Below are 24763 nucleotides of genomic sequence, written 5' to 3' on the forward strand. Positions count from 1 at the left end.
AATTTTTCACCAAGAAATGATGCAAGTATCGACAAAAATTTACCACTAACATAAAGTAGAATTTGTCACGAAAAAACAATCTCGGAATCAGAATGAAAATTAAAAGCATTCCAGAGTTATTAATGCTTAAAGTGACAGTGGTCAGATGTGCAAAAAATGCTCCCGTCCTTAGGGTTATAATGGGCTCCGTCCCCAAGGGGTTAAACAAAAAAACCTTTCCACTGGAGTACCCCTTTAAGGTGTTAAAATAGGTATGCATGTGTTCACACAGAGAAAAACTTTACTAACTGTTTCAAAACTACAATGTGGTTGGGCATGATGGGAATTACAGTTTTGCAACAGCTGGAGAGCCACAGGTTGGGGAACGCTGATTCTTTTGTATGATGGGAATTGTAGCTTCGCAACAGCTGGAACACCTGCCCTCGTGATAAAATCGGAATCACGTGAAGCACCCGCCCACGTGACCGTGTCTCACAATCCGGTAAATGGCTCCAGCTATTCCAGCCATCCGGTGCGCACAGGGCGGCCATTCCTGTAATCTCTTCCTCTCTAATCTATTTACACGCCACAGACCCAGCAACGTGCACATCCCTTTAAATAGCAGCTGACGTCACAGCCTCCAGGCCCCGCCCCTTCCATCGCAGGTGGGCGGAGACTGCAGGGAAGGTGATGACGTCGGCGCTTCTCCCTCTTGCCCTGACGTCGCCGTGTACACAGAGCCAGGCAGGCACGGGGCTGGGATGCCAGCTTGCGGCGCATGCGCGGAATAGCGGATCTGGAGCCGCACATCACACAGCTCTCCCTCTGCCTGGATGAGCTTATCCGCGGCCGGTACCGCACTGCGATCTATACTGCCTGGTGTGAACACCGCCGGATGCCCGGTGCCTTCTACGGTAAGGACGTATAGAGGGACACGATTGGCTGCTCCGGCCACACGACCTCTTGGCGCTCTTATTTTGGGGCTCTGCCTTGGATACTGCGCTGTGATTGGCTGTCCCGCCTGTTGCGCTCCCCTATACTGCGGCGGGGCCTAGTCTGGCTCGTACAGCCCATGTGTTTTGGTCTGGGAGCAGCCATCTCATGTCTCTAAGGAGTTAGTGTGCCGCCTGCTCCCAGCTGTTGCCCCTAGCAACCAATCATAGCCTCGCTTTCATTTCTTATGTTGTGTTTCAAAACTGAAAGCTGCGCTGTGATTGGTTGCTAGGGGCAGCACCAAGAGTTTAGTTTTTGGACAGTGATGTTTATTTACACGGTATGGCGTCCCCTGATGTTCAGGACTTATAGCAATGTGCTCATCCACTTAAAGTCTGGAGGACACTCATGTCTGTCAGTCTGTAGACCAGTGTTTCCTGATCAGGCCAACGGCTGTCTGGGCATGCTGGGTGTTGTAGTTGTGCAACAGCTGGAGGCACACTGATTGGGAAACACTGCTGTATAGTGATGCCCTGCACTGCTGTATAGTGATCCCCATGCTGGGTGGTGTTGTGCAACAGCTGGAGGCACACTGATTGGGAAACCCTGCTGTATAGTGATCCCCATGCTGGGTGTTGTAGTTGTGCAACAGCTGGAGGCACACTGATTGGGAAAAACTGCTGTATAGTGATCCCCATGCTGGGTGTTGTAGTTGTGTAACAGCTGGAGGCACACTGATTGGGAAACACTGCTGTATAGTGATCCCCTGCATACTGTGAGGTCACCTTCCCAATGAGGCTGCATTCAAGCCAAGTTTTGGGGATTTTTCACCTGGTTCCCCAATGGTTAGATTGCTTATACTGAGCAATTGTATGCTGTTGTATAGCGTTGATCAGTTAGATCGGTGCTTTGCTATTACAACCTGCTTGAGGAAGACGGTATCCACAAAACTACTATAGCAGATATTGAGGACCGGTAAAGGCCACCGGCTACCATAGTAACCAATCGGCACCCCCGGTCATGTTGTAGAGGTGCCGATCGGGCAACTGTCAAGGCACATTCACATCAGCGCCGAGTTCCATTCAGGAGACCGCTGCTCACTGGGTCTATTGAGAAAACTGGAGCTGAGCAGAGGAAGAAAAAATCTGAAGATCCACTCCAGACGGACACCAGACAGAAACCCTTACGGACCCATCCAGGTCTGTTGTTTGTCGCTAGAACAGACTCCTTAACAAAGCTCTGATGTAGATGTGCACTTGGCCTTTGTCGCATTGGATTGACACTCTTTATAGGGTTAAATGACTGACATCAGTGTGATCGCTAAGGTCGGTTAATAACGGTGAGTGCCCTTGCTACCTGACCCTGCTTTATTTTTTTTTTTTTTTTTTTTTTTTTTTTTTTTGAGCCAATCGGACCCTAAAACGGGTTGGGTAGCAACGGCACTCACCGTTAATGACCGACCTTAGCGATCACACTCATGTCATTTAACCCTTGATGGGTCAGATGCGAACTACAATGTGAACCCCTTGAGACCCCCCCCCCCCCTAAATAAAATCTTTTAACACGTGTAAAATGTAACCCTTTAGTGTTTTGGGCTAGGTTTCCACTTGTTTTTATTTTTCTGTTTGTTTGACCTGAGAAAAACGCCACAAAAAACTGTCCTGTCGTTTTGCACTCCCACAATGTAGTTTTTGTGGCTTTTTTTGTCCGGGAAATAGTGAGATTGTCTTGACATTTGTTTATTTGGCATTTTTTTTACATTTTTATTTTTTTTATGATACGCTATGTTTTTTTAATGCCGTTTTGTGCTTCCGTTGATGAACGCCAAGATTTTGTCATTCTGTCAACATTCTGCAATTTAAAAAAACTGTCACTAAGACCCAAAATCGCAGAAAGAGGAGTTAAAAAAACCTCCAAGTGGGTTAAGTGATTCATAAATCTCTATTGACTTTCATCTAACATCCGGGTGCTGGGTTTTTATTCACCACAAAAACTCTGTGCGGCTGTTGTGAATTTTTTTGCAAAAAATCCAAGTGGAAACCAAACAAGTGCGATACGTAACACATTTTTGCAGCCAGATTACGTCCCAGCCGGGGGTCTGACCTGCAGTCGAGCTGGGACTTGTGTCCTTTGTACAAAAGCTAAAATGTCTACGTATTACAGCACCTAGGGCTTCACTTATATGGCCGATGTTCTGTCCGTTCAGGTTACTTAAAAGCGGAGGGGGTGCGACTAGAGAGTCATGTGACCTGTAATGTTTTGTAGCGTTTATTATATCCTGTATCTCAGATGATAAAGCTTAGTGATTGAAGAAGTGTTTCCCAACCAGGGTGCCTCCAGCTGTTGCAGAACTACAACTCCCGGGATGCCTGGACAGTCAAAACTACAACTCCCAGCATGCATTCAGGGAGTTATAGTTTTGCAATAGCTGGAGGCACCCTGGTTGGGAAACACTGGTGTGGAGAGTTATCCACTTTATACTTAGGGTTGGACTGGAATATCAGGATGTTTGCTGATCCGTGTGTGTGGAATCTGCTCGCTGATCCTTGTCACGTCTATTTCCTTTAGGTGCTCACATGGATTGTGTCATATATATAGGGCAGAAAGGGGCAGGTTGTTAGGGGGTTCATCTGTTCTTTGTCAATAGCCCATTAATATTTGGGGTTATGTTTCAAAAAACAGCACCACCTCTGTCCTCAGGTCTCGTGTGATATTGCAGCTCGGTTCTAATGAGGTGAATGGAGCAAAGTTGTAATACCACACACAACCTGAGATGGTGCTGTTTTTGGAGAAAAAAAAATAAGCTGTGTGTGTGTGTGTTTGTCTTATTTTTTTTTAAAATCCCTGGATAACCCCTTTTTAATAGTTGGGTTTAATCCAAGATATAAAGTAATCCCCTTTACACAAATACCCCCCAGACAGTCAGTGGTCGAGCCTGCACGCTGGCGCTTCATCCTCCGGGGGGCATGTGAGGCTGGTTATCCCTATTCTGTATATATGAGAGAACATATAATGCTGGGATTAACCTCTTTATTGTTCCGATATATACGTATCATCTGGTGGATTCCCCATAATCCCAGCCCACAGGTGTTCATACAATGCACATAGAATATTTATGGATATTTAACAGGTGAAAAGTCACATGATGTAGAAAGACACAGACTCCCTTCCTGTTCATTCAGGAGCTTTACATACATTTATTTGCACTACTGTGGTAGATGTATACAATGACATTGGCTAATCCCTCAACACTGGTGTTTAAAATTGAGACATTAGCCAGTGTATCCTTATATGAAGGACATACCTGAGCCCGCACACCAACGCCAAGGTTACTCAGGCGGCACAGGACCTAACACCAACCTACCTGTGCCGTATGGGCAATACCAGGGGCCTGTGGGCAATTACAGCAGCATTAGGTCCGACTCACAGTCACCTCCAGTGTGGCTGGGCACACATACAGAGGGAGGAAGGCTATGAGCCCTACCCACGTTGGCTGATATGTTGCCGGCCTCACAGGTGGACCTTAAAGGAGTAGTCCGACACGCACTTTTCTTGTTTTATCCGCTCCAGGCTGAAAAAAAAAGAAAAGAAAACAAACTTTCTCTTACCTGCCTACGTGCCCCCGGAGCTCCGGTACAGGTGTTCGGTCACCGGGCTGTTTGCTTCTTACTTCCTGTTAGCGCCGGCACGTCACACAGAGCTTCAGCCTATCACCGACCAAGGCGGGACATAACTGTGGCCGGTGATAGGCTGAAGCTCCGTGTGACGTGCCGGGCTAACAGGAAGTAAGAAGAGGAAGTAAGAAGCGAACAGGCAGCATTAAAGGAGTAGTCCGTTGCGCACTTTTCTTATTTTATCCAGTCCGGACTGCAAAAAAAAAGAAAACAAACTTTCTCTTACCTGCCTACGCGCCAGGGGCGCGTAGGCAGGTAAGAGAAAGTTTGTTTTCTTTTTCTTTTCCTTTTTTTTTGCAGCCCGGACCGGATAAAATAAGAAAAGTGTGCGACGGACTACTCCTTTAATGCTGCCTATAGTAGTAATCAAGGCGCATTAGATTTGGAGTTTATACACCTCCAAGTATAAGGGTTGAACAGCAACGTGGTTTCAAATGGCAAGAAATGCTCAACCCCGAATGCATTTATGCTGGGGGAGCAGATCCTGCCCTAACATAAAATGCTACAGACTACAAGTGCCACAATGGCATCCTACACCCTATGAAAGTAGTGCACCTAAATCTATGTATTATTCTATATGTTACACATCTCCACTTTTCATCAGGTGTAGGATGCCATTGTGGCACTTGTAGTCCGCTGCAGGCATTCTCCATTGTATGCATTTTATGCTGGGGATCGCCCTTAGCACCAGACCACAAGGGCAGGATCTGCTCCCCCAGCATTAATGCATTTGGGGTTGAGCATTTCCGGCCATTAGAGATGACGTTTTTTTTTTCCTTGTTGCTCATTCATGAGTTTGTCTGAATAAAAAGTGCACCAAGTCTGCAGTTTATGGCCAAAGTTCCCTCCGGATCCATGTGACCTTTTCGTTCCAATGTAACTTTCTGGCAGCGGTGAAAATACAGTACAGCACGTGTTCTCCGAAAAGCTCATAAAGCAGGGCAGTGTTTTCCCACCAGGGTGCCTCCAGCTGTTTCAAAACTACAACTCCCAGCATGTCCAGACAGCCTTCGGCTGTCTGGGCATGCTGGGAGTTGTAGTTTTGCAAAAGCTGGTAGCACCCTGATTCTGAAACACTCCACCTCCAACTAAATGTTTCGAATGCTGTTTTCGCACTGCCGGGGTCTGCCACGCCCCTTCCCATAGACTTGCTTTGAGGAGGCGTGGTCATGGCATCACAAGGGGCGTGGCCGACCCCTGCAGTGTGAAAACAGTGTTTGAAACATTTAGTTCTGAGCGCTGCCCGGTGGAATACCCCTTTTAAACATGCCCAGAGCATGTTTGGATTTTGGAAAAACTGCCATTGATCTTAAAAATGCCACTAAATTGGAAAAATAAAACCTCCTCCGGGATTTTTGGCCCAAGAAAACGCCACAAGAACCTGTGACACAATTAACAGTGTGAACTGCGGCGTGAATTCCCATTGACAACAATAGGCACTTGTTCCATGTGTTTTTCAGTCACATTTATCAGTGGATAATACATGTCATTTTATGACCTTTTAATTTTCTATGTATTTAAATAGTTTTTTTTTTTATTCTTGTATATTTTTCCTTCTTTAGGTACCAGAACACCTTCACTAAGGGGGATACGATCACCCCCCAGCGATGGGGCCCTAATGTACTCGCAACGCAGAATCTGCTCCTGGCGGCATTAACTAATGCTTTTCTTGCTTGCTTTGTGGCAACTAGCCGAGCACCCACAATCACAGGTAAGTCCCTTCAGTGGCATCACCAAAGGCTTGTTATCTGTTCGTGCGTTTGATGGCTTGTGTGTGGAACCTGTCTGTTCTCCCTTGAACATGTCCTTCACAAATAGTTCTTTGTAAGGTGAAATGAAGTGACTGGAGTGTGACAATAAAATGGAGGGCACAGATGGCACAAACCCCTGCAGACAGTGCCCGGGTCCATTGCACGCAGTTCTCTACAGAGCCTGGAGCGTTGGCAGTAATGTCCAGAGATTGGTTATGTGAAGCATCAGAGCATTGTTACGCAATACTCCTTGGTGGGGGGGGGGGGGGAGTACTCCATGGTGGGAATTTATTATTAGCGCAGCTTTTTGCGTAATGTGAAATCTGCTGCATAAGTGTATGGTTTTCCCAGTTGCTGCACAAAACTTATTTTGCACACGTCACTTCGCAAATTTGTACAAATGAGAGGAAGCCGCTGCTGGATAGTGCCCAAAAAAATGTGGACAGTTAAAGGGGTTCTTCACTGGTCAGCGTTTGGAACTAAATGTTCCGAACGCTGTTTTCGCTCTGCGGGGAATCGGCCATGCCCCTTCGTGACAACACGGCCATGCCCCCTCAATGCAAGTCTATGGGAGGGGGCGTGATGGCCGTCACACACCCTCCCATAGACTTGCATTGAGGGGGCGTGGCCTTGATGTCAAGAGCCTCCGCCCCGCATCGTCAGTCATCTGGCAGGGAGCAAAGTTTGCTCCGTGCACAGGATGTCTGGGGTGCCGCAGCCGAGATCACGGGGATCCCCAGCGGTGGGACCTCCGCCATCAGACATCTTATCCCCTATGCTTTTGATGGGGATAAGATGTCTAGGGGTGGAGTACCCCTTTAAGGGTCAATTCACACTATGAAATTTCTGCTTTGAAATTCTGGAGTCCCATTGCTGTCAATAGGATTCCACTGTACAGTGCGCACTATGTAGCCTTCCACCACTGAAATTCATCTGTCAAATGATTAACATGTTTATTCTGTAATACCAAGCAGAATGCACCTATCCCCTGCCTCTTCACCCGCATGATTTTAAGAATGCTTCAATAAAGACTTGATACTTTTACTTTACCTGGGCGAGTGCGACCTGCATCTCTTTCTATTATTCCTTATTTTTAATACTAAATATTATAGGTTCTGCACCCCCGGCATCTGTCTAATGTATCTATCTACAGACATGATAAATCCTCATAGCATATGGTGTTTTGCTATTGAGCTTCTCTCCGCCTAGTACCAAGCAGAATGCATTGTGGCTATGGGGGCCTGCCATGTCCGGGCGGCTCTAGCCCCCGCCGACTGATTCAGTCCTCAACAGCCACCCTTAGAGATTCTGTAATGTGTATAAACCCTAAGTCATAGGTATACATCAGCAGCGGGCCTATTGAGTACAAAAGACCAGGTTAACCACTGACTGCGTTCGGCCCATTTCTGGTTTTGGGTCTCACAGTATAAAATCATATGTTCAGGCAATGGTCTGAACGTGGTCACTAGTAGACTAGACTCTCTACAACTGGTGTATAACTGGTAAAACACAATATAAACATTACAAAAATGTAAAGTCTTTGGTAGGTCTGCTAAAGTGATAGCATATTTCTGGGGTATTACTTTATGATGGGGGGAAATCTGACCTTGGGCAGCGCTGGTGTTTTTTCCTGCACAGTGGAACTTCCAGCCATCTGCTAGGCAGGGAAGCTCAACTATATTTAAAGGGTTACTCTGCCCCTAGACATCTTATTCCGCCACTGGGGACCCTCCCGCGATCTCTCCTGTAGCACCCACTTGTCATCAGCCTCAGGGAGCAAAGATCGCTCCGTGTCTGACTCACAATACAGGGGCTGGAGTATCGTGACGTCACGGCTCCGCCCCCTTGTGACATCACACCCCTCCCATAGACTTTCATTGAAGCGGTGTTGCGTGACGTCATGAGGGGGGCGGAGCCGGTATGTCACAATACTCCTGCTCCTGTATCGTGAGTCATCAGACACGGAGCGATCTTCGCTCCCTGAGGCTGATGAAAGTGGGGTGCTGCAGTAGAGATTGCGGGGTCCCCGCTCTCCTAGAAATTTAGGCGCCAAATTAAAAATAGAGCTAATTTAGAAAAATGCCAAAGGCTGTCCGGCCATGCTGGGAGTTATAGTTTTGCAACAGCTGGAGGCACCTTGATTGCAAAACACTGCTTTTAGTGAATGGAACCATGAGTTTTTGCTGTCCATGAACCCATTTTCTATCCTTGGATCAGTTTTGGTAGGTACTAACCACTGCGTACTGGCAACACCCCATAAGTGCCCTGGCCCAGTCATTTAGCCATCACACTTTGACCTTTGTTATATCCTTACATACCTTATATCTAAAGGTAGACATGTAGGTCTTTATGGTTCGGGCTCCTAGAAGCCGTGTGAGCGGAGCCTCCTGTGTTTGCCTTGTCGCGGCTTTAGCTCACCTGTCGGCTTATTGTCTGCCTGTAGCTTTTGTTACCTGCAGCCCCGGAGGTAATATGGAGGACGCCTGTATAAGTTACACCGGGGTTTGTGTAAGCACTGAGCACCCAGCTGTGACCGACTAGTCCTTGTGTACTTAATGCTCTGTGTGGCCTCCTTTCATCACAGGCCTTTGTGTGTCTAGCGGATCTTTCGTTTATTCTGCTTCTCCTTAGCTCCTGTCTAATAACCTGGTTATGGGTCCGCACTAAAGCCGAAATTAGAAATGTGCCAAATTCTCAAGAGATGGAAATGCTTTGGATTTGCCATTGAAAAATCTAGAGCAAAATACAGCAGCAAAATCTAGAGCAAAACGTCTTCACACGGCTGTTTCTGGGCGGACATTCCGCACATTTAAATGGGTACTCTCATTAAAACTAATTTTTGCTATTGCATTCCTTTTATGGTAAATAAAGAATCTTTCTAATGTACTTTGTTTTAAAAAAAATTAAGTTTTCTATGTTTTTATTTGTATAAAAAAGCTGCCACTAGGTGTCTCCCTACTTGTCCAGAGCACATTTCTCCCCATCTTTTGTACAGACTTTGGACTCACACTGAACTGCTCTGGGCTGTGTGTAGCAGAGTGAGGGAGGAGGTTCTCCCCTGTATGGCTTCAGATGATCTCACGCCTGCTCAGGAACGCCCCTTCCCAGTCTGTGAATCTGATTGAGACTGAACAGAAAATACAGAGCAATATCAAGGTAGAAAACTAAAAAAATAATAAAAATAAAGGCAGGGGGTGATTTATCATGATGGGGGCAGTAAACTGGGAGGATTATAAAATTTAACAAGATCATGCTCCCTGGCAGGGAGCAGTGCTGAGCTTGTCTGTGTTCCGGATACAGTCTGAGATTTAGGACTCCAGCATGAGTCTGAAATCTATAAAAAAGGACTGGAAGGGAGACCCCTAGTGGTCACTTTTTCAAAGTGGAAAATTAAATAGAAAGAAGCATAAACATGCTATTGGAAAGTTATTCTGCATACATTAATCTATAATATATCAAAAGTTTTTTTGATGAAAGGTACCCTTTAATTCTTAAAGTGACAGTGGTCAGAATTGCAAAAAATGCTCCTGTCCTCTGGGTCAAAATGGGCTCGGTCCCCAAGGGGTTTATGGAAAAAATTAATCAACTAATCGATTATAAAATAATTCCCTAGTGTAAGAGCAGACTCAGCATCCCACATGGTATAAGGTATTTAATGGAGTCCTGGTTGATTTTTATTCATAATTTTTAGCTCTAAATAGATGGCAGAGCATTTTGTTCTTGAGAAAGTCTGTTATTGGCAGGAATACAAGTTATAACATCTTGGTGCTAGGCAATGGCAAGGCTTAAAGATTATTGTTATTATGTGGCAGCGTGCCCTCCTGGGGATCTCTTTTATCCTGCAGGATACAAGAAACAGCAGTGCCCCAGTCGGATTGGATTTGCTAGCTCTGATGACAAGCATGAATGTGTTGTGACCAAGGGGTTAGGCCTGTGGTGTCCAAAATGTGCACCTCTATCTGTTACAGAACTAGACTCCCGGAATGCACAGACGGCCAGATCACAGTAGGCAACTTAAAGGGGTACTCCGCTGGAGAACATTTATTTATTTTTTATGAACTGATGCCGGAAAGTTAAACAGATTTGTAAATTACTTCTATTCAAAAAATATTTACCCTTCCAGTACTTTTAAGCAGCTGTAGGCTACAGAGGAAGTTCTTTTCTTTTTTAATTTTTTTTCTGTCTGACCACAGTGCTCTCTGCTGACATCTCTGTCCATGAGTAGGAGAAAATCCCCATGGCAAACCTATGCTGCTCCGGACAGTTTCTGACACGGACAGAGGTGTCGGCAGAGAGCACTGTGGACAAGACAAAAAAGAAATTCAAAAAGAAAATAATTTCCTCCGTAGCATGCAGCTGCTAAAAAGTACTGGAAGGGTAAAGATTTTTTTTAATAGAAGTCATTTAAAAATCTATAACAACAAAGGCACGTATGTGTACTCACCACTCAATGGAGACAGGTCGGCATGGAAGTCCGGTCCACGGAAGGCTGGATCACAGCATCGGTGCAGGTAGATGGGCCCTCGGAGGCAACGCCGGCTGTTTCACACGTGTATGTGTGCTTCTTCCGGCCTCCGCTGTTTCACACGTGTATGTGTGCTTCTTCCGGCCTCCGCTGTTTCACACGTGTATGTGTGCTTCTTCCGGCCTCCGCTGTTTCACACGTGTATGTGTGCTTCTTCCGGCCTCCGCTGTTTCACACGTGTATGTGTGCTTCTTCCGGCCTCCGCTGTTTCACACGTGTATGTGTGCTTCTTCCGGCCTCCGCTGTTTCACACGTGTATGTGTGCTTCTTCCGGCCTCCGCTGTTTCACACGTGTATGTGTGCTTCTTCCGGCCTCCGCTGTTTCACACGTGTATGTGTGCTTCTTCCGGCCTTCTCGGAGGCCGAAAGAAGCACACATACACGTGTGAAACAGCCGGCGTTGCCTCCGAGCACCCATCTACCTGCACCGATGCTGTGATCCAGCCTTCCGTGGACCGGACTTCCATGCCGACCTGTCTCCATTGAGCGGTGAGTGCACATACGTGCCTTTGTTGTTATAGATATTGATACTTCATACTTTTCGTATGTGCACCCCGCAGGAGACTGATTATGGGCCACTGATACTACGCAGTATCCCCATTACAGGTGGAGTGACCCTTTAGTGTGCTCTCTCCCTTTCTTGCTTCTTTGTGTTGTATTAATTTACAAATCTGTTTTTATCTTTCTGGCTCAGGTTGAATAAAAAAAAATATTTCCACCGGAGTACCCCTTTTTAAACATGAGTTTTCACTCAATTTAAAGCAAAAATATGTTACTTCTGTATACAAAGATTATATCAACTATCTTAATATCTTAAAAAGGTTCTACCATTAAAAGCATTTATCCCCTATCCACAGGATCGGTGCCAAATGCGTAATGGTCTTAACGTGGGGCAACCCCCTCGATCCTGAGTGCTCTTTATGAATGGGGCAGCACTGAACTGTGTGACCACTGCTCCATTCACTGTGCTTAGCACTGTTGCCGTACAGTACAGGGGTCCTAGGTTCAAATCCTGCCAAGGACAACATCTGCAAGGAGTTAGTATGTACTACTAGGGTTCTCTCCCACCCTCTAACACATACTGAAATTCAGATTGTGAGCCTCAGAGGGGATAGGGATCAATTTGAGTGTACAGCGCTGCAGAATTCGTGTGCGCTATATAAATAAAAAATAATAAAAAATATATTTAGTTCAAGCTCCGGTCCCATAGCATAGCAGTAAATGGAGTGGTGGTGAGGCACATGCACTGCCGCTCCATGCACAAGGGGCACGTGTGATCAGTGGGGTCCTGGTGGTCAAACCCCTAGTGCTCACGCACTTATCACTATGGATAGATTCAATGTTTTCCAAACAGCGTGCCTCCAGTTGTTTGGAAATTACTACACCCAGCATGGCAGGACAGCCTTTGGCTGGGCATTTCGGTGCGGACTCCGCGGAAAGAATATACATATCTGTTATTTCTGCGGACACCGGAATATGTCTGTCCAGGCATTCTGGGATTTGTAGTTTTGCAACAGTTGGAGACCTGCTGTTTGGAAAACACTATTTAAGTTATAAAATACATTGATCCCTCGACTTACAATGGCCTCAACATACAATAGTTTCAACATACAATGGTCTTTTTTGGACCATTGTAACTTGAAACCAGACTCAACATACAATGCTACGGACAGTCCAGATCTGCGAAACGTGTCAATGGCTGAAAGAACTGACCAATCAGAATGGACATTCACTGGTAAAACCCCTGTATTACTGAACCCTGACTGGTGTCTGGTAGCGCCCCCTATAGTACAGGGATGTATTACATGTTCTGTACTCTTTACCTGTATTACTGAAGTGTATGCACTGACTGGTATCTGTTAGTGCCTCCTATAGTACAGGGATGTATTACATGTTCTGTACTCTTTATCTGTATTACTGAAGTGTATGCACTGACTGGCTGTCTGGTAGCGCCCCCTACAGTACAGGGAGGTATTACATGTTCTGTACTACTCTTTACCTGTATTACTGAAGTGTATGCACTGACTGGTGTCTGGTAGCGCCCCCCTACAGTACAGGGAGGTATTACATGTTCTGTACTCTTTACCTGTACCAGGGTTAGCTGCTCCTTTGGACACCAGGTGAGGGCGGCTCCATGTTAATTTTTTAGGCCACTGTGTACTGTACAGGACCCTGAAGAAGCTCCTGTCCTCTACATAGACAGTGATTACAGCTCCCAGCAGATCTTTCTTACTTTTATATGTAAGGATTTGCTTTATCTATATTAGTTATCTACTTTATTTTTCTTTAATCCTCACTTTTTCCTATTTTTGGATGACATTTTGGTGGCTTCAGAACCAATTAACATACAATGGTCATCCTGGAACCAATTAATATTGTAACTTGAGGGACCACTGTACCCTTTTTTAAATTTCCATATTAGTTTATAAGTCCATGTTCACATGGCACGCAGAATGTTTTATAGACTGCAATGCGTTTCCGAGCGAAATCCACAGAAGGAATAGACAAGTCTATTCTTTTTGCGGACGCCGGAATTGGGATTTCCAGGGCAGAAATACCTGCCGCAGAAATTCTGCCATGTGAACAGTGCAGCAGAATCCCATTGAAATCAATGGGACTCTGCTGATGTGGAATCTTGGAATTCTAATGTGGAATTTTAGACAGGAATTCTGCCGTGTGAACGTAGCCTTAGAGCAGTGTTTCCCAACCAGTGTGCCTCCAGCTGTTGCGAAACTACAACTCCCAGCATGCCCGGACAGCCGAAGGCTGTCCGGGCATGCTGGGAGTTGTAGTTTCGCAACAGCTGGAGGCACACTGGTTAGGAAATAGCGCCTTAGAGTGACTGCTGGAACCCAACCTCTTGGACCTTCACAGAGAGAAAGCATAAGGGACTCTGAGTCCTTTTCCTCATCCGACCACACGGCCAGTCTTCATAGCAATTCCTAGGAGTGACGGATGTCGTCTGCTCGCTCTTCGTTCCCTACATGCGCGATGCATTGATAACCGCTCAGTGTATATTTTCTGTATGACCGACAATGACATATTTTTCTCTGTAAAGCTGCATTTTCCTCCGGTTACTATGCACGGAACATTCCTTCAGTTCTTTGATGCTTCCGTTATTTACCAGCCCTATTATTCTGCTCGCATTCAGGCGGGTGATTCACGCTTCGCTCCTCTAGAGGGATGAGTCACAAAACCTTTTGCCGGTGCTGGTTTGCATTAGCACGGATGACATTTTTGTATCTTTGAGACTGATGAGCTGATAAATGTCGCGGTGCGGAATGCCGCAGTACACCGCACCGCTTGTTTACATCCGGTGTGTGTGCAGACAGGGAATTCTACTGATGCCTCCTCATTGGTGGACATGTTAGCAGAGATATATATATATATATATATATATATATATATATATATATATATATATATATACATACATTCAGTGACTGAATTTTACTATCACGTTTTATTACTTGCCCATAGAGGGGGAATTTATCAATCACTGCGCACGCCATGTTTGAACTTGTAGAGCAGTGTTTCCTGGCCGGTGCACCTCCAGCTGATGCAAAACTACAACTCCCGGTATGCCCGGACAGCCAATGGCTGTCCGGGCATGCCGAGAGTTGTAGTTTTGCAACAGCTGGAGGCACACTGGCCAGGAAACACTGCTGTAGGTCTTCAAAAGAAAAAAAATTGTGATGTCAAAAGTATCAGAAAGGGCATGGTCCAACATGTTTTATTATTATTAATAATAATAATAATAATAATAATAATAATAATAATAATAATAATAATAATGGGATTATTATGATTAATGATAATATGAATATTAACAATATTAATATTAATAATGTTATTAATAGTATTATTATTTAAACATTATTATTATATATATATATATATATATATATATATATATATATATAAAAAAAAATTTATTTTTATTGATTGATTGCTAATGCCTATCCTCAGTATACACCATTCATATCAGAGTGGGGTCAGACATACAGCCCCCTTATCAAGCAGTTGCTTTTTAGTGCCAAGGCACCTGCATACAAAGACAGCGCCGTCTACAGGGTGTGGAAATAAAAAAAATACTTGTCCAAGGGACTAAAGCGGAACACAATCTACTTGTCCCTCAAGAAAATCCACTTGTCCTGGTAAATAAAATAATTTCAACCAAAATAGTCTGATCCACCCCACTAGACCACCAGGGATGGATATAAGATCCTTTAGACACTGGTGTCCACTTAGACAGCGGTGATCTAATGGTTTAATAGCGGCCACGGCAATCGCAGCACGCTAGACTATTAGCGGCGGGAGAGCTGTAGCTCCTTCTACACCCGAGACAAGACCAGAAAAGTCTACATGTAACTTTTTGATCACCTTATAAAAAATTTCTAATATGAAGTGACCAAAAATGAACAATTCTGGACTATTTTTTTACATTTACACCGTTCACCGTACGGTTTAATTAACATTATATTTTAATAGTCTGGACATTTCCACATGCAGCGATACCACTTATGTTTATTTTTGTACATTATTTTTATTTAAAGAAAATTGGAAACTTTTATTAGGAAAGGGGCTTATTCACATATATACGCACTTTTTAAAATATTTTAATCACTATTTTTCAGTCTCAATAGGGACTTATGTGTTACTGGGGGGGGGGGTTCTGCTTCTCCAGTTTATATGGTGCATTTTGTGTCAGAAAATGCTGGAAGTTGCATTTAGTTACTAGATAACTACAACTCCCAGCATGCCCTGATACAGCCTATGGTTGTGTGGGTGTTGCAGCAGGTTGCACTGTATAGTTGTCCAGTTAAGGTTATTGTGTAACATGCTGGGAGTTGTAGTTTTGGTTCTTGTCAGCTGCAGAGCCATAGGATGTGTCAAGGAATACTGGGAATTGGTTAGTAACTACAACACCCAGCATGCCCTGATGCAGTCTATAGCTCTGCAGCTGACCCGAACCAAAACTACAACTCCCAGCATGTTACACTTTATAGTTCTACAGTTTAGGTTATGGTGCAACATGCTGGAAGTTGTAGTTTTGGTTCGGGCGTGTTTGTGTGCATCCGTGGGGCTCTTGGTTGGCGGGCGAGTATGAAGGGGTGGGATTCTGGGGGTGCCAATTTAGTGCGGGTAGCCAGAAGCCAACCCCCCCCCCCCCCACACAGGACACGGGCCCTTGGGCACTGCCCAAATGCCCGACGTGTCAGTCCGCCCCTATACAAAACATGCATGCATGCATACACATATCATACATACACCGGCCACTGCCCCCATATCATACATACACACACCTCCGCCACTGCCCCCCCCCCATCATACATTACATACACACACACATCACAGATACATCATACACACATACACTCACACCATGCATATGCACACATCATACATACACCCACCGCTGCCCCCATCATACATTACATACACACATCACAGATACATCATACACACATACACTCACACCATACATATACACCATGCATATGCACACATCATACATACACCCACCGCTGCCCCCCATCATACATTACATACACACATCACTCATACACTTTCACCCTACATATACAACCACCCTTCCTGCCGTCACCTGCATTCTCGGCCTCCTCACCTGAGCCGGCCATGAGTGGACATCAGAGCTGTAGTCACCGCCGGTGGGAGGTGAGATTTCCGTCCTCCCCCTCCCACCCTGCTCTGTGTTTTCCCCGTGCAAACAAGCAACCTCCCCGTGGTTGATTAGGTTCTGTGGAGACAGAGCAGGGGGAAGGGGAGGGATGGAGCTGTGTGCTGGGGATGGAGCTGTCTACGTCCTCTCTCTCACCCTGCTGTGTCTTCTGAGCTGCGTCCTCCATCCTCTGGGAGGGGAGATAAGGGGGCGTGGCTTAATTATGTCATGCAAAGGTGCGACCTCGGGCTCTGCGGTCAGCTGGGGGACGCCGCCCCCTACATACACCCTCAGCGCCCGTGTGAGGTGCGGACTTGCATCGGCTCTTGCGCTTCACACCGGCATTAGAGAAAAATAAGGGGAAAGTCGGTCTGTCCCTGCTCGCCCGATACAGGGCTAAATCTATGAACAATTCACCTGCTCGGCGCTCAAAACTACTTGTGTCGGGCGATAGGATTTCCACATCCCTGCGTCTAGTGGCCATACTGGGTTGCTGTAGCTCAGCTCCTATTTATTTCCGTGGGAGTTGAGCTGCAATACCCCAGTACGGCCACTACACAGCGTACAGCGCTGTCCATGCAGTGTCTATGCAGGCACGTCACTAACAAACAGCTGATCGGTGGGGGGGGGGGGGGGTACTGGGTTATGGACCCTAGGGATGTAAGAAAAAATCGATTCGCTCGATTATCGCGATTTTTCATTTTTGGCGATACTGAATCGATTCAAAATATTTTTGAATCGATCCTTTCAGGGATGTGGAATTTGTATCTCCTGACGCCCCGAACAGCGTGTCCCGGGCATCAGGAGATACAAATTCCACATTTGTGGAGCCTGGCATACCGGATCTGACGCGGCGTGGCTCTGGGTGTATGGAGTGGGCTCCGACTTGTGCCCGCTCTGTACTCTGCGGCCCCCAGCTGATGCTAATATCCAGCATGCGGTGCTCTGCAGTGTGTATGGAGCGGGCTCCTGACTCCTGCCCGCTCCATACTCTGCAGCCCCCGGCTGTTCTCAGTAGCCGGGGGCCGCCGCTAATAGCCAGCATGCGGCGATCTCTGCGGCTGGCTATTAACCCTTTAGATCGCCGCTGTCAAAGCTGACAGCGGCGTCTAAAGGGATCTGTGAATGCTCCCTGGAGGGCTAGTGGGGTGGATCGCCCCCCGCAGCACGATCGCGGGCGGGCGATCTACTGTGGAAGTAGCCGGAGGACTTACCTCTGCTTCCTGCTGTCCCGTGGCTCTGTCATTGATAGAGCCTGGTCCAGCCAGGATCTATAAATGGATCGCAGATCAATGGAGTTCAGTAGAACTCTATTCATCTGTCTGAGGAATCTAATGATTCCTCCTAAAAGTCTAATAAAGTGTATAAAAAAATAAATAAAATAAAAATAAAGTTTTAATAAAAGTGTTAAAGACATTGTTTTTTTAGACAGAATCGGGATATATCGCGATGTATTGTCACCTAGACGGTATCGCAATATATCGAATCGCCACACTGGTATCACGATTCGTATCGCCAAATTCTTGGCGATTCACACCCCTAATGGACCCCCAATCTGATTCTAACACATTTAATGGTGCAAAGTTTAGCAACAATCTACTCGTATTAGGTAAACAGTTCATCCCCTGACTTTAGGACGGACCAAAACCATGCCATATTTATTTATCAGAGCAACTTACTTCACTGAATGTTTGAAGAAATGTAGCATGTGTTTATCTATTTTTATTTTTTTATTTATTAATAATAATTATGTTTATTTTTTACTTAAGTTTTTTGGGATCAGTGGTGGTTTTATCTGAACTCGACATGTTTTTTATTTTATTATATATATTTTTTATTATTATTATTATTTTTTTCTCGGAACAGTCCCCTTTTAATCCTGCATTGAATCCAGCCGTCGACTTTTAATAACTTATAGGGATTTCTTGTCATCGCAGCTCATCCCGGATCTTTTTATTAGTCTAATTCTCAGTTAGCGAACGCTTCAATGCTAACAAATGCTTACAACAGCACTTATGGGAGGAAAGCCTCCAGCACCAGGCTTGTTAGGACGGTACGCTGAAAGCTTTCTCTTCCTTAGTTGGCAAAGTGTGGGGGTTGTATTTTTAGAATCCATTTTTATTTTTATTTTTTTCTATTATGCGTCACAGCCAAAAATGTCTCTTTCTATCCTCTAATGAAAAAAATTGCATTTTCTTTAAGGGTGCATTCACACCACGTTTTTGATGAAAAATTGATTCCTCAAAACCGGACTAAACTGTATCGAAACGTGTACAAATTTTAACCCGTATACAGTTGAACACCGTATACGGGTTGAAAAATGATGTCTGGTTGCATCCATTTTTTCACTCCATTATGAATAAAGTTTCACTTGTTTGATTGAAATTCCAAGAAAAAAAACTGTGCAAGGTTAAAAACTGTATGGTGAAAACCGGATGGAAACGTACACGCATACAGTTCCTATTGACTCCCATGTTAAAACCTATACGGTTTAATACGTTTTTCTTACCCAGGCCAAAAACCGTGGTAATCTACGGATTTGGGAACGGGAAAAAAACAAAACAAAACCGTACAAGAAGCAAAACGGATACAACCTGATGCATCTTTTGGCATTCGTTTTTTTCAATGGAGAGTCCATGCATACGGTTTTCAATACGTTCCATACGGTTTTCACATTGAAAACGTATACGGAACTGTATTTCAAAAATGTGGTGTGAACCCAGCCTAACAAAACTTTGCCAGCAAAATTGAGAGATAGAAGTTCCTTTTTGATGCCATTAGGTCATGTTCACACAGTAGTATAATGTGCGGAATGTCCGGTAGGAAAACCCAGGAAAACATTCCGCCTGGCTGGCGCTAGGACCGCTCTAAAATGCGCAGTCTCATAGAAACATCTTGAAGCAAAATGTTCGCGCGGAGTTCCGTACGGACATACCACCGTGTGAACAATACCCTTCAAAGCCAATAATTCCTCTTACATCTGATAAGAAAGTTTGTAGAAACATCTGCACTGTGGTGTACTCATGCCTTGTACCTTGATTTCAATGGACCAAACATAGTCCCTAGTTAGACTACATTCAGTCCGTTTAAATTTTTCCGCTGTGGTATGTGTCTTAAACAGATTTGTAAAATTGCTTCTATTAAAAAATCTTCACCCTTTCAGTACTTATGAGCTGCTGAAGTTGAGTTGTTCTTTTCTGTCTAAGTGCTCTCTGATGACACGTGTCTCGGGAACTGTCCGGAGTAGAAGCAAATCCCCATAGCAAACCTATTCTGCTCTGTGCAGTTCCTGAGACGAGCAGAGATGTCAGCTGTTGCCAGACAGAAAAGAACAACTCAACTTCAGTAGCTGATAATTATTGGAAGGATTAAGATTTTTTTAATAGAAGTAATTTACAAATCTTTTTAACTTTCTGGAGCCAGTTGATATATAAAAACAAGTTTTTCCTGGAATACCCGTTTATTATGGTTCTGCTGGTATGCCATCATACGTAGGCCATGTTCAGATCTGTTACTCTGGCCCTAAGACATCTTATCCCCTGTCCAAAGGATAGGGGATGAGATGTCTGACTGCAGGGGTCGCGCTGCTGGGGACCCCCGCAATCTTGCATTCGGCACTCACCTCTTTGAGCTGCACACCGTGGTGCCAGCTCACAAACTGCCGGGTGCCGACCATGGGGCTGGAGTATCGTGTCTTCTCGACTCCGCCCCATGTGACATCATGCCCCGCCCCCGCTATGCAAGTCTATGGGAGGGGGCGTGACGGCACGACACTCCAGCCCTGTGGTAGACACCCGGCAGTTTGTGAGCTGGCACCACGGTAGATTGCGGTTGTCCCCAGCGGCAGGACCCCCGCGGTCAGACATCTTATCGCCTATCCTTTGGATAGGGGTTAAGATGTCTTAGGGCCGGAGTACCCCTTTAAGCAGCCTAAGTCTTGCAAAATATACAGGTTTTTCCAACCGTGATGTCCCCAGTTGTTGCAAAACTACAACTCTTAGCTGAGAGTTGTAGTTTTGCAACAGCTGGAGGCACCATGGTTGGAAAATGCTCCATTAAATTATGAAATAAGATGTGTAAAGGGATTTTTCAGCAATTCATAAACATTGTCTAGAAGAGGTCATGTGACCCATCACCTGATAGTAACCTCCTCCCCGTCTATGTTTGATTTTTGAAGTGTCTGGTATTCATGGTATCTCCACTCCTGACATTCCAGTCTTGTAACACTTTTCAGTTTCGTGAAGCTTTCTTTGAAACTGGCTTCCTTGATCTTGCAAAGACTGGATCTGATCCCATCCCGAGCTCCTAGTCTGTACCTTACACAGTCAGAATATATGTTCTCCATTTCTCTATTTTGTGAAGCGCTGTACTTGGCAGTGCCCCTTTGTGCAGGGCCTATTGAACGCCCTGGGACGTGAACTGAACCAGGAACAACCTATCGTAGCATTCGGTGCTGTACAAACTCTTTCCTGGGGTTCATGATGCGTGGGCCTTCCAGGAGGCCTGGCGCCGTTATGAACTGTTTTAAGGATGCAATATGGCTGGCCAGGAACCGCCTCATCTACAACAGGGAGGAAATGTCCGTCCAGGACTGCCGCAGGCTGGTTCACAGCCGACTTAGAGTTACTCCATCTTGGACTGTCCAGATGTCGATGAAGAAGAGGATTACCGCCCCTCTGCTTACCCTACCTCCCCATACGTTTTCCCAGAAGTTTTAACCCTGTGATCCGCCCTACCCCCATTGATCTCATGCCCTTCCCCAATCAGACGGTAATGTGTTGTTTTTCGACTGTGTTTCTTCGATATAGAGTGATGGAGTGGAATGTTAGTGCAGCATGTGGTACGGTGAACCTGTGCTGTGTATTGTACTGTCATTCTTTGTGTGATTGTAATTTATTGTATGACTTGTAATGATGACTGACTAATAAAGCTCTTTCAATACCTTTTGTGAAGAGCTGTACATAGTATATAATTTAATAAATGAGTCTCCACTCTTTAAAGGAGTTTTCCTGCCTTTCGGTGGGGGTCCGACTCCTAGCACCCCCATGATCAGTGGTTTGAAGAGGCTGCGGTGCTCGCATGATGTTGCACATTCTCATTCTACAATTGCTGTACCGGTAATACAAGGTTCTTCACTGTTTTCCTGATCACTTAAAAGGGTTTCCCTTTTAAAAACAGAGCTGATTTCTTCCAAAAAAAAAACAACAAACAAAAAAACAACGCCACATCTGTCCTTAGATTGTGTAATATTACAGCTCAGTTGCATTGAAGTGAATGGAGCCAAGTTGTAATACCACACACAAACTGCGGACAGGTGTGGTGCTGTTTTTGGAAGAAATTAGCAAATTTTTTCTATTCCTGGAGAACTCTTAGGGTCTATTCACACGTACAGTATTCTGTGCAGATTTGATGCGCAGGATTTTCTGCAGATTTCAATGTAAATTAAATGACTGAACACAGCTTGAAATCCTGCGCATCAAATCTGCGCAGAATACTGTACGTGTGAATAGACCCTTAGCCAACGGCTGTCCGGGCATGCTGGGAGTTGTAGACCTGCAACAGCTGGAGGCACCCTGGTTGGGAAACCCTGCCCTAGACTGAAGCGGTCCATCTTTGTCCTGATGATTGTTGCTTTCTCTCAGTCCTCGCTCATCGTTCCGTCTCTGGTGACAGCACTTAGGATTTCTCCTGGACACCATCACGTCTGTCTGACAGCGGAGGGGGTGTAACTCTTCCTCTTGCTTCCCTCCGGATTAGTTTTCTTCTGTTATAAATGAAGATGTGGCATACGCCCGGCCTATCTACAGTGCAGTAAACGGATTGGGCGGCGGGGGTTGTGTGCTCACTGGAAGTCATATGTACGTTGTGCCGTAGCAACAAGGAGACGTAAAGAACCTGCGAGCCCTCTCGTGCTTTGTGTTTCTGCTCTAATAAATCCGGTGGGGTCGTTTTGACCCATTTTTTTTTTTTTTTTTTTTTTGCGAGCACTGAAAACCCTGATCCGCACGGACACAAGCCGGGCTCTGCGCCTAATCCCCTCATGCTGAGCCTCATTCACAATGTCCACAGCTCCTGTTGTGTTTGCTTATTTTTCCATTAGTGTAAGGGGGGGAGAATGTTTATACAGCGCCTCCCGTCCATTTCATTATACCATTCTTATTTTTTGCCCAGAGCCTTTTGGGGGCGGGGAGGGGGGCGGATAGGTGAAGTCGTTGCCAAATATACACATAAATGTGAAATAATGTTATTTGATTGGATCGCACCTTAGAAAAGTATTTTGCTAAACTGTTCCCTATATCTGCAGCCATTTTACAGGATATATATATAGTTTAAAAAAAAAAAAAGATATAGATATATAGATATATATAGAGATATAGATATATAGATATATATAGAGATATAGAGATATAGATATAGATATATATAGATATATATATATTTTATTTCAAATTTTTTTTATTTTTTTATATATATATATATTTATATTTTGGAGGTCAGAAACAGATTTTAAATTTTTCTTTTAAATCATTCAGTAATATTTACACACAAAAATCATCCTTTTTAATTTTCTGAGATATTCATAGAATACCAAGGCAGCCATATACACAAGACAGCCATATACAGATAAGTGGTCGCTAAACTGTGACCCTCCGGATGTTGCAAAACTACAACTCCCAGCATGCCCGGACAGCCGTTGGCTGTCCGGCCATGCTGGGAGTTGTAGTTTTGCACCATCTGGAGAGTTGCAGTTTGGAGACCACTCCTCTAGATGCTTATTCAATCATACATTTTTTTCTCCTGACTCCACTATGAATACGTATGCCTGGCACAGCCGATTGTACATGTTTATTTAATTTCATATATAGCTGCCAGACACCTCCTGGAATCAGATTTCTCTTGCAGTAATAAAGTATTGGATATGGTGAAATCCTTATAATATTATTATTATTATTATTATTAATAATAATAATAATAATAATAATAATAATATTGTTATATTAATTAGTAACATTATTAATAATAATTGTTATTCATATTGTTATCAATATTGTTATTAATAATATTAATAACAATATTATTATTATTGCAGTATATTAATATTGTACTTTATTAATATAGTGGCAGCATATTCTTCATCCACTTTGGGGCTCACAATCTAAATCCGCCTATCAGTATGTATTTGGAGAGGGGGGGAAAACGGGTGGACCTGGAGGAAACCCATAGGGAAAACATACAAACTCCTTGCAGATGTTGTCCTTGGTTGGATTCGAATCTAGGACCCCAGAACAGCAAGGCAATGGTGCTAACCATGCTCGATCCGTTCCCGCCCTGAACACAGGGGCCACAAACATGAGATTATCATCTGATTTTTACCAAAATTGGAGGGCGAGTTTCATCTAAGTAATATGGAGGGCGGAGGATCAAATAGGAAGATGGAAGATGGAGATCACGCTGTCGAAGGAGGCAGGTAAGTCCAGATGTGTGAACAACAGGTTCCTTTTATTAATGTACAGCACGCAAGACAGGTTTCAAAACCAATCCGGTCTTTTCATCAGGCGATAAGACCGGATTGGTCTTGAAACGCGTTGTGTTCTGTAGATTAATAAAGTAACCTGTTGTTCACACATCTGGACTTACCTGCCTCCTTTGACAGCGCGATCTCCAGCTCCTGTTTGATCCTCCACCCTCCATTGTTTTCACGTTTGCGAGGCAGCGAGGGAAGAGCTGCAGCCGAATCTTTCCTTACACGCGCTTCTAGAGTGTTGTGCCTCCTCAGCACAACACCACCAGGTAAGCGAGCACTTTACCAGTCTTCTGCCCACCCTGTTATGCCTACAATTCCTCACAGGGAGCGCTCCGTGTGTTTGTCTAAGTAATATGGCAGTATGGCTTTGGGCTTTGTGTTCTCTGAACGTCTGCCGACCTACTCTATAAAACATGTAATGGGAAGTAACAGTCTGAACGCAGCAGCTGCAGGGACACAGAGGGCCATCAATGAGGGAAGGTAAATTAGGATCTTTTACCCCTTTTAAAAAATGTACAACTAAGTTTTGACACATTCGGGGGCATCTTGAGGGAGTGGGTTGCTTGTTGAGCCGTACCCCTCCTCAGTCTGGCGCACCCCCCCTTTTGTCGAATGAGGCACAAAGCGTGTGTGTAAAACACATTGCAAATATGTTTCATCCATTATGAAATGTCGGTATTTGTCACATAATAG

The 24763-nt window shown here is 44.7% G+C and overlaps 1 protein-coding gene across 2 annotated transcripts in view; it reads left to right on the forward strand.

Annotated features, from left to right (window-relative positions):
• Positions 1-261: 261 nt before the first annotated feature.
• Positions 262-24763, forward strand: part of TMEM184B (transmembrane protein 184B) — a 91399-nt gene continuing 66897 nt past the window's right edge. Inside the window, exons 1-2 of one of the 2 annotated variants that reach the window (XM_056523943.1) lie at positions 262-893; positions 6149-6297. In XM_056523943.1, coding sequence (XP_056379918.1) covers positions 6247-6297 — 51 coding nt within the window. In that variant the 5' untranslated portion in view covers positions 262-893; positions 6149-6246. The remainder of the gene's footprint in view (positions 894-6148; positions 6298-24763) is intronic. The other variant, XM_056523944.1, reaches the window with a different exon arrangement.

This window comes from Hyla sarda, chromosome 6 (genome assembly GCF_029499605.1).
Source record: "Hyla sarda isolate aHylSar1 chromosome 6, aHylSar1.hap1, whole genome shotgun sequence".
Taxonomy (NCBI): domain Eukaryota; kingdom Metazoa; phylum Chordata; class Amphibia; order Anura; family Hylidae; genus Hyla; species Hyla sarda.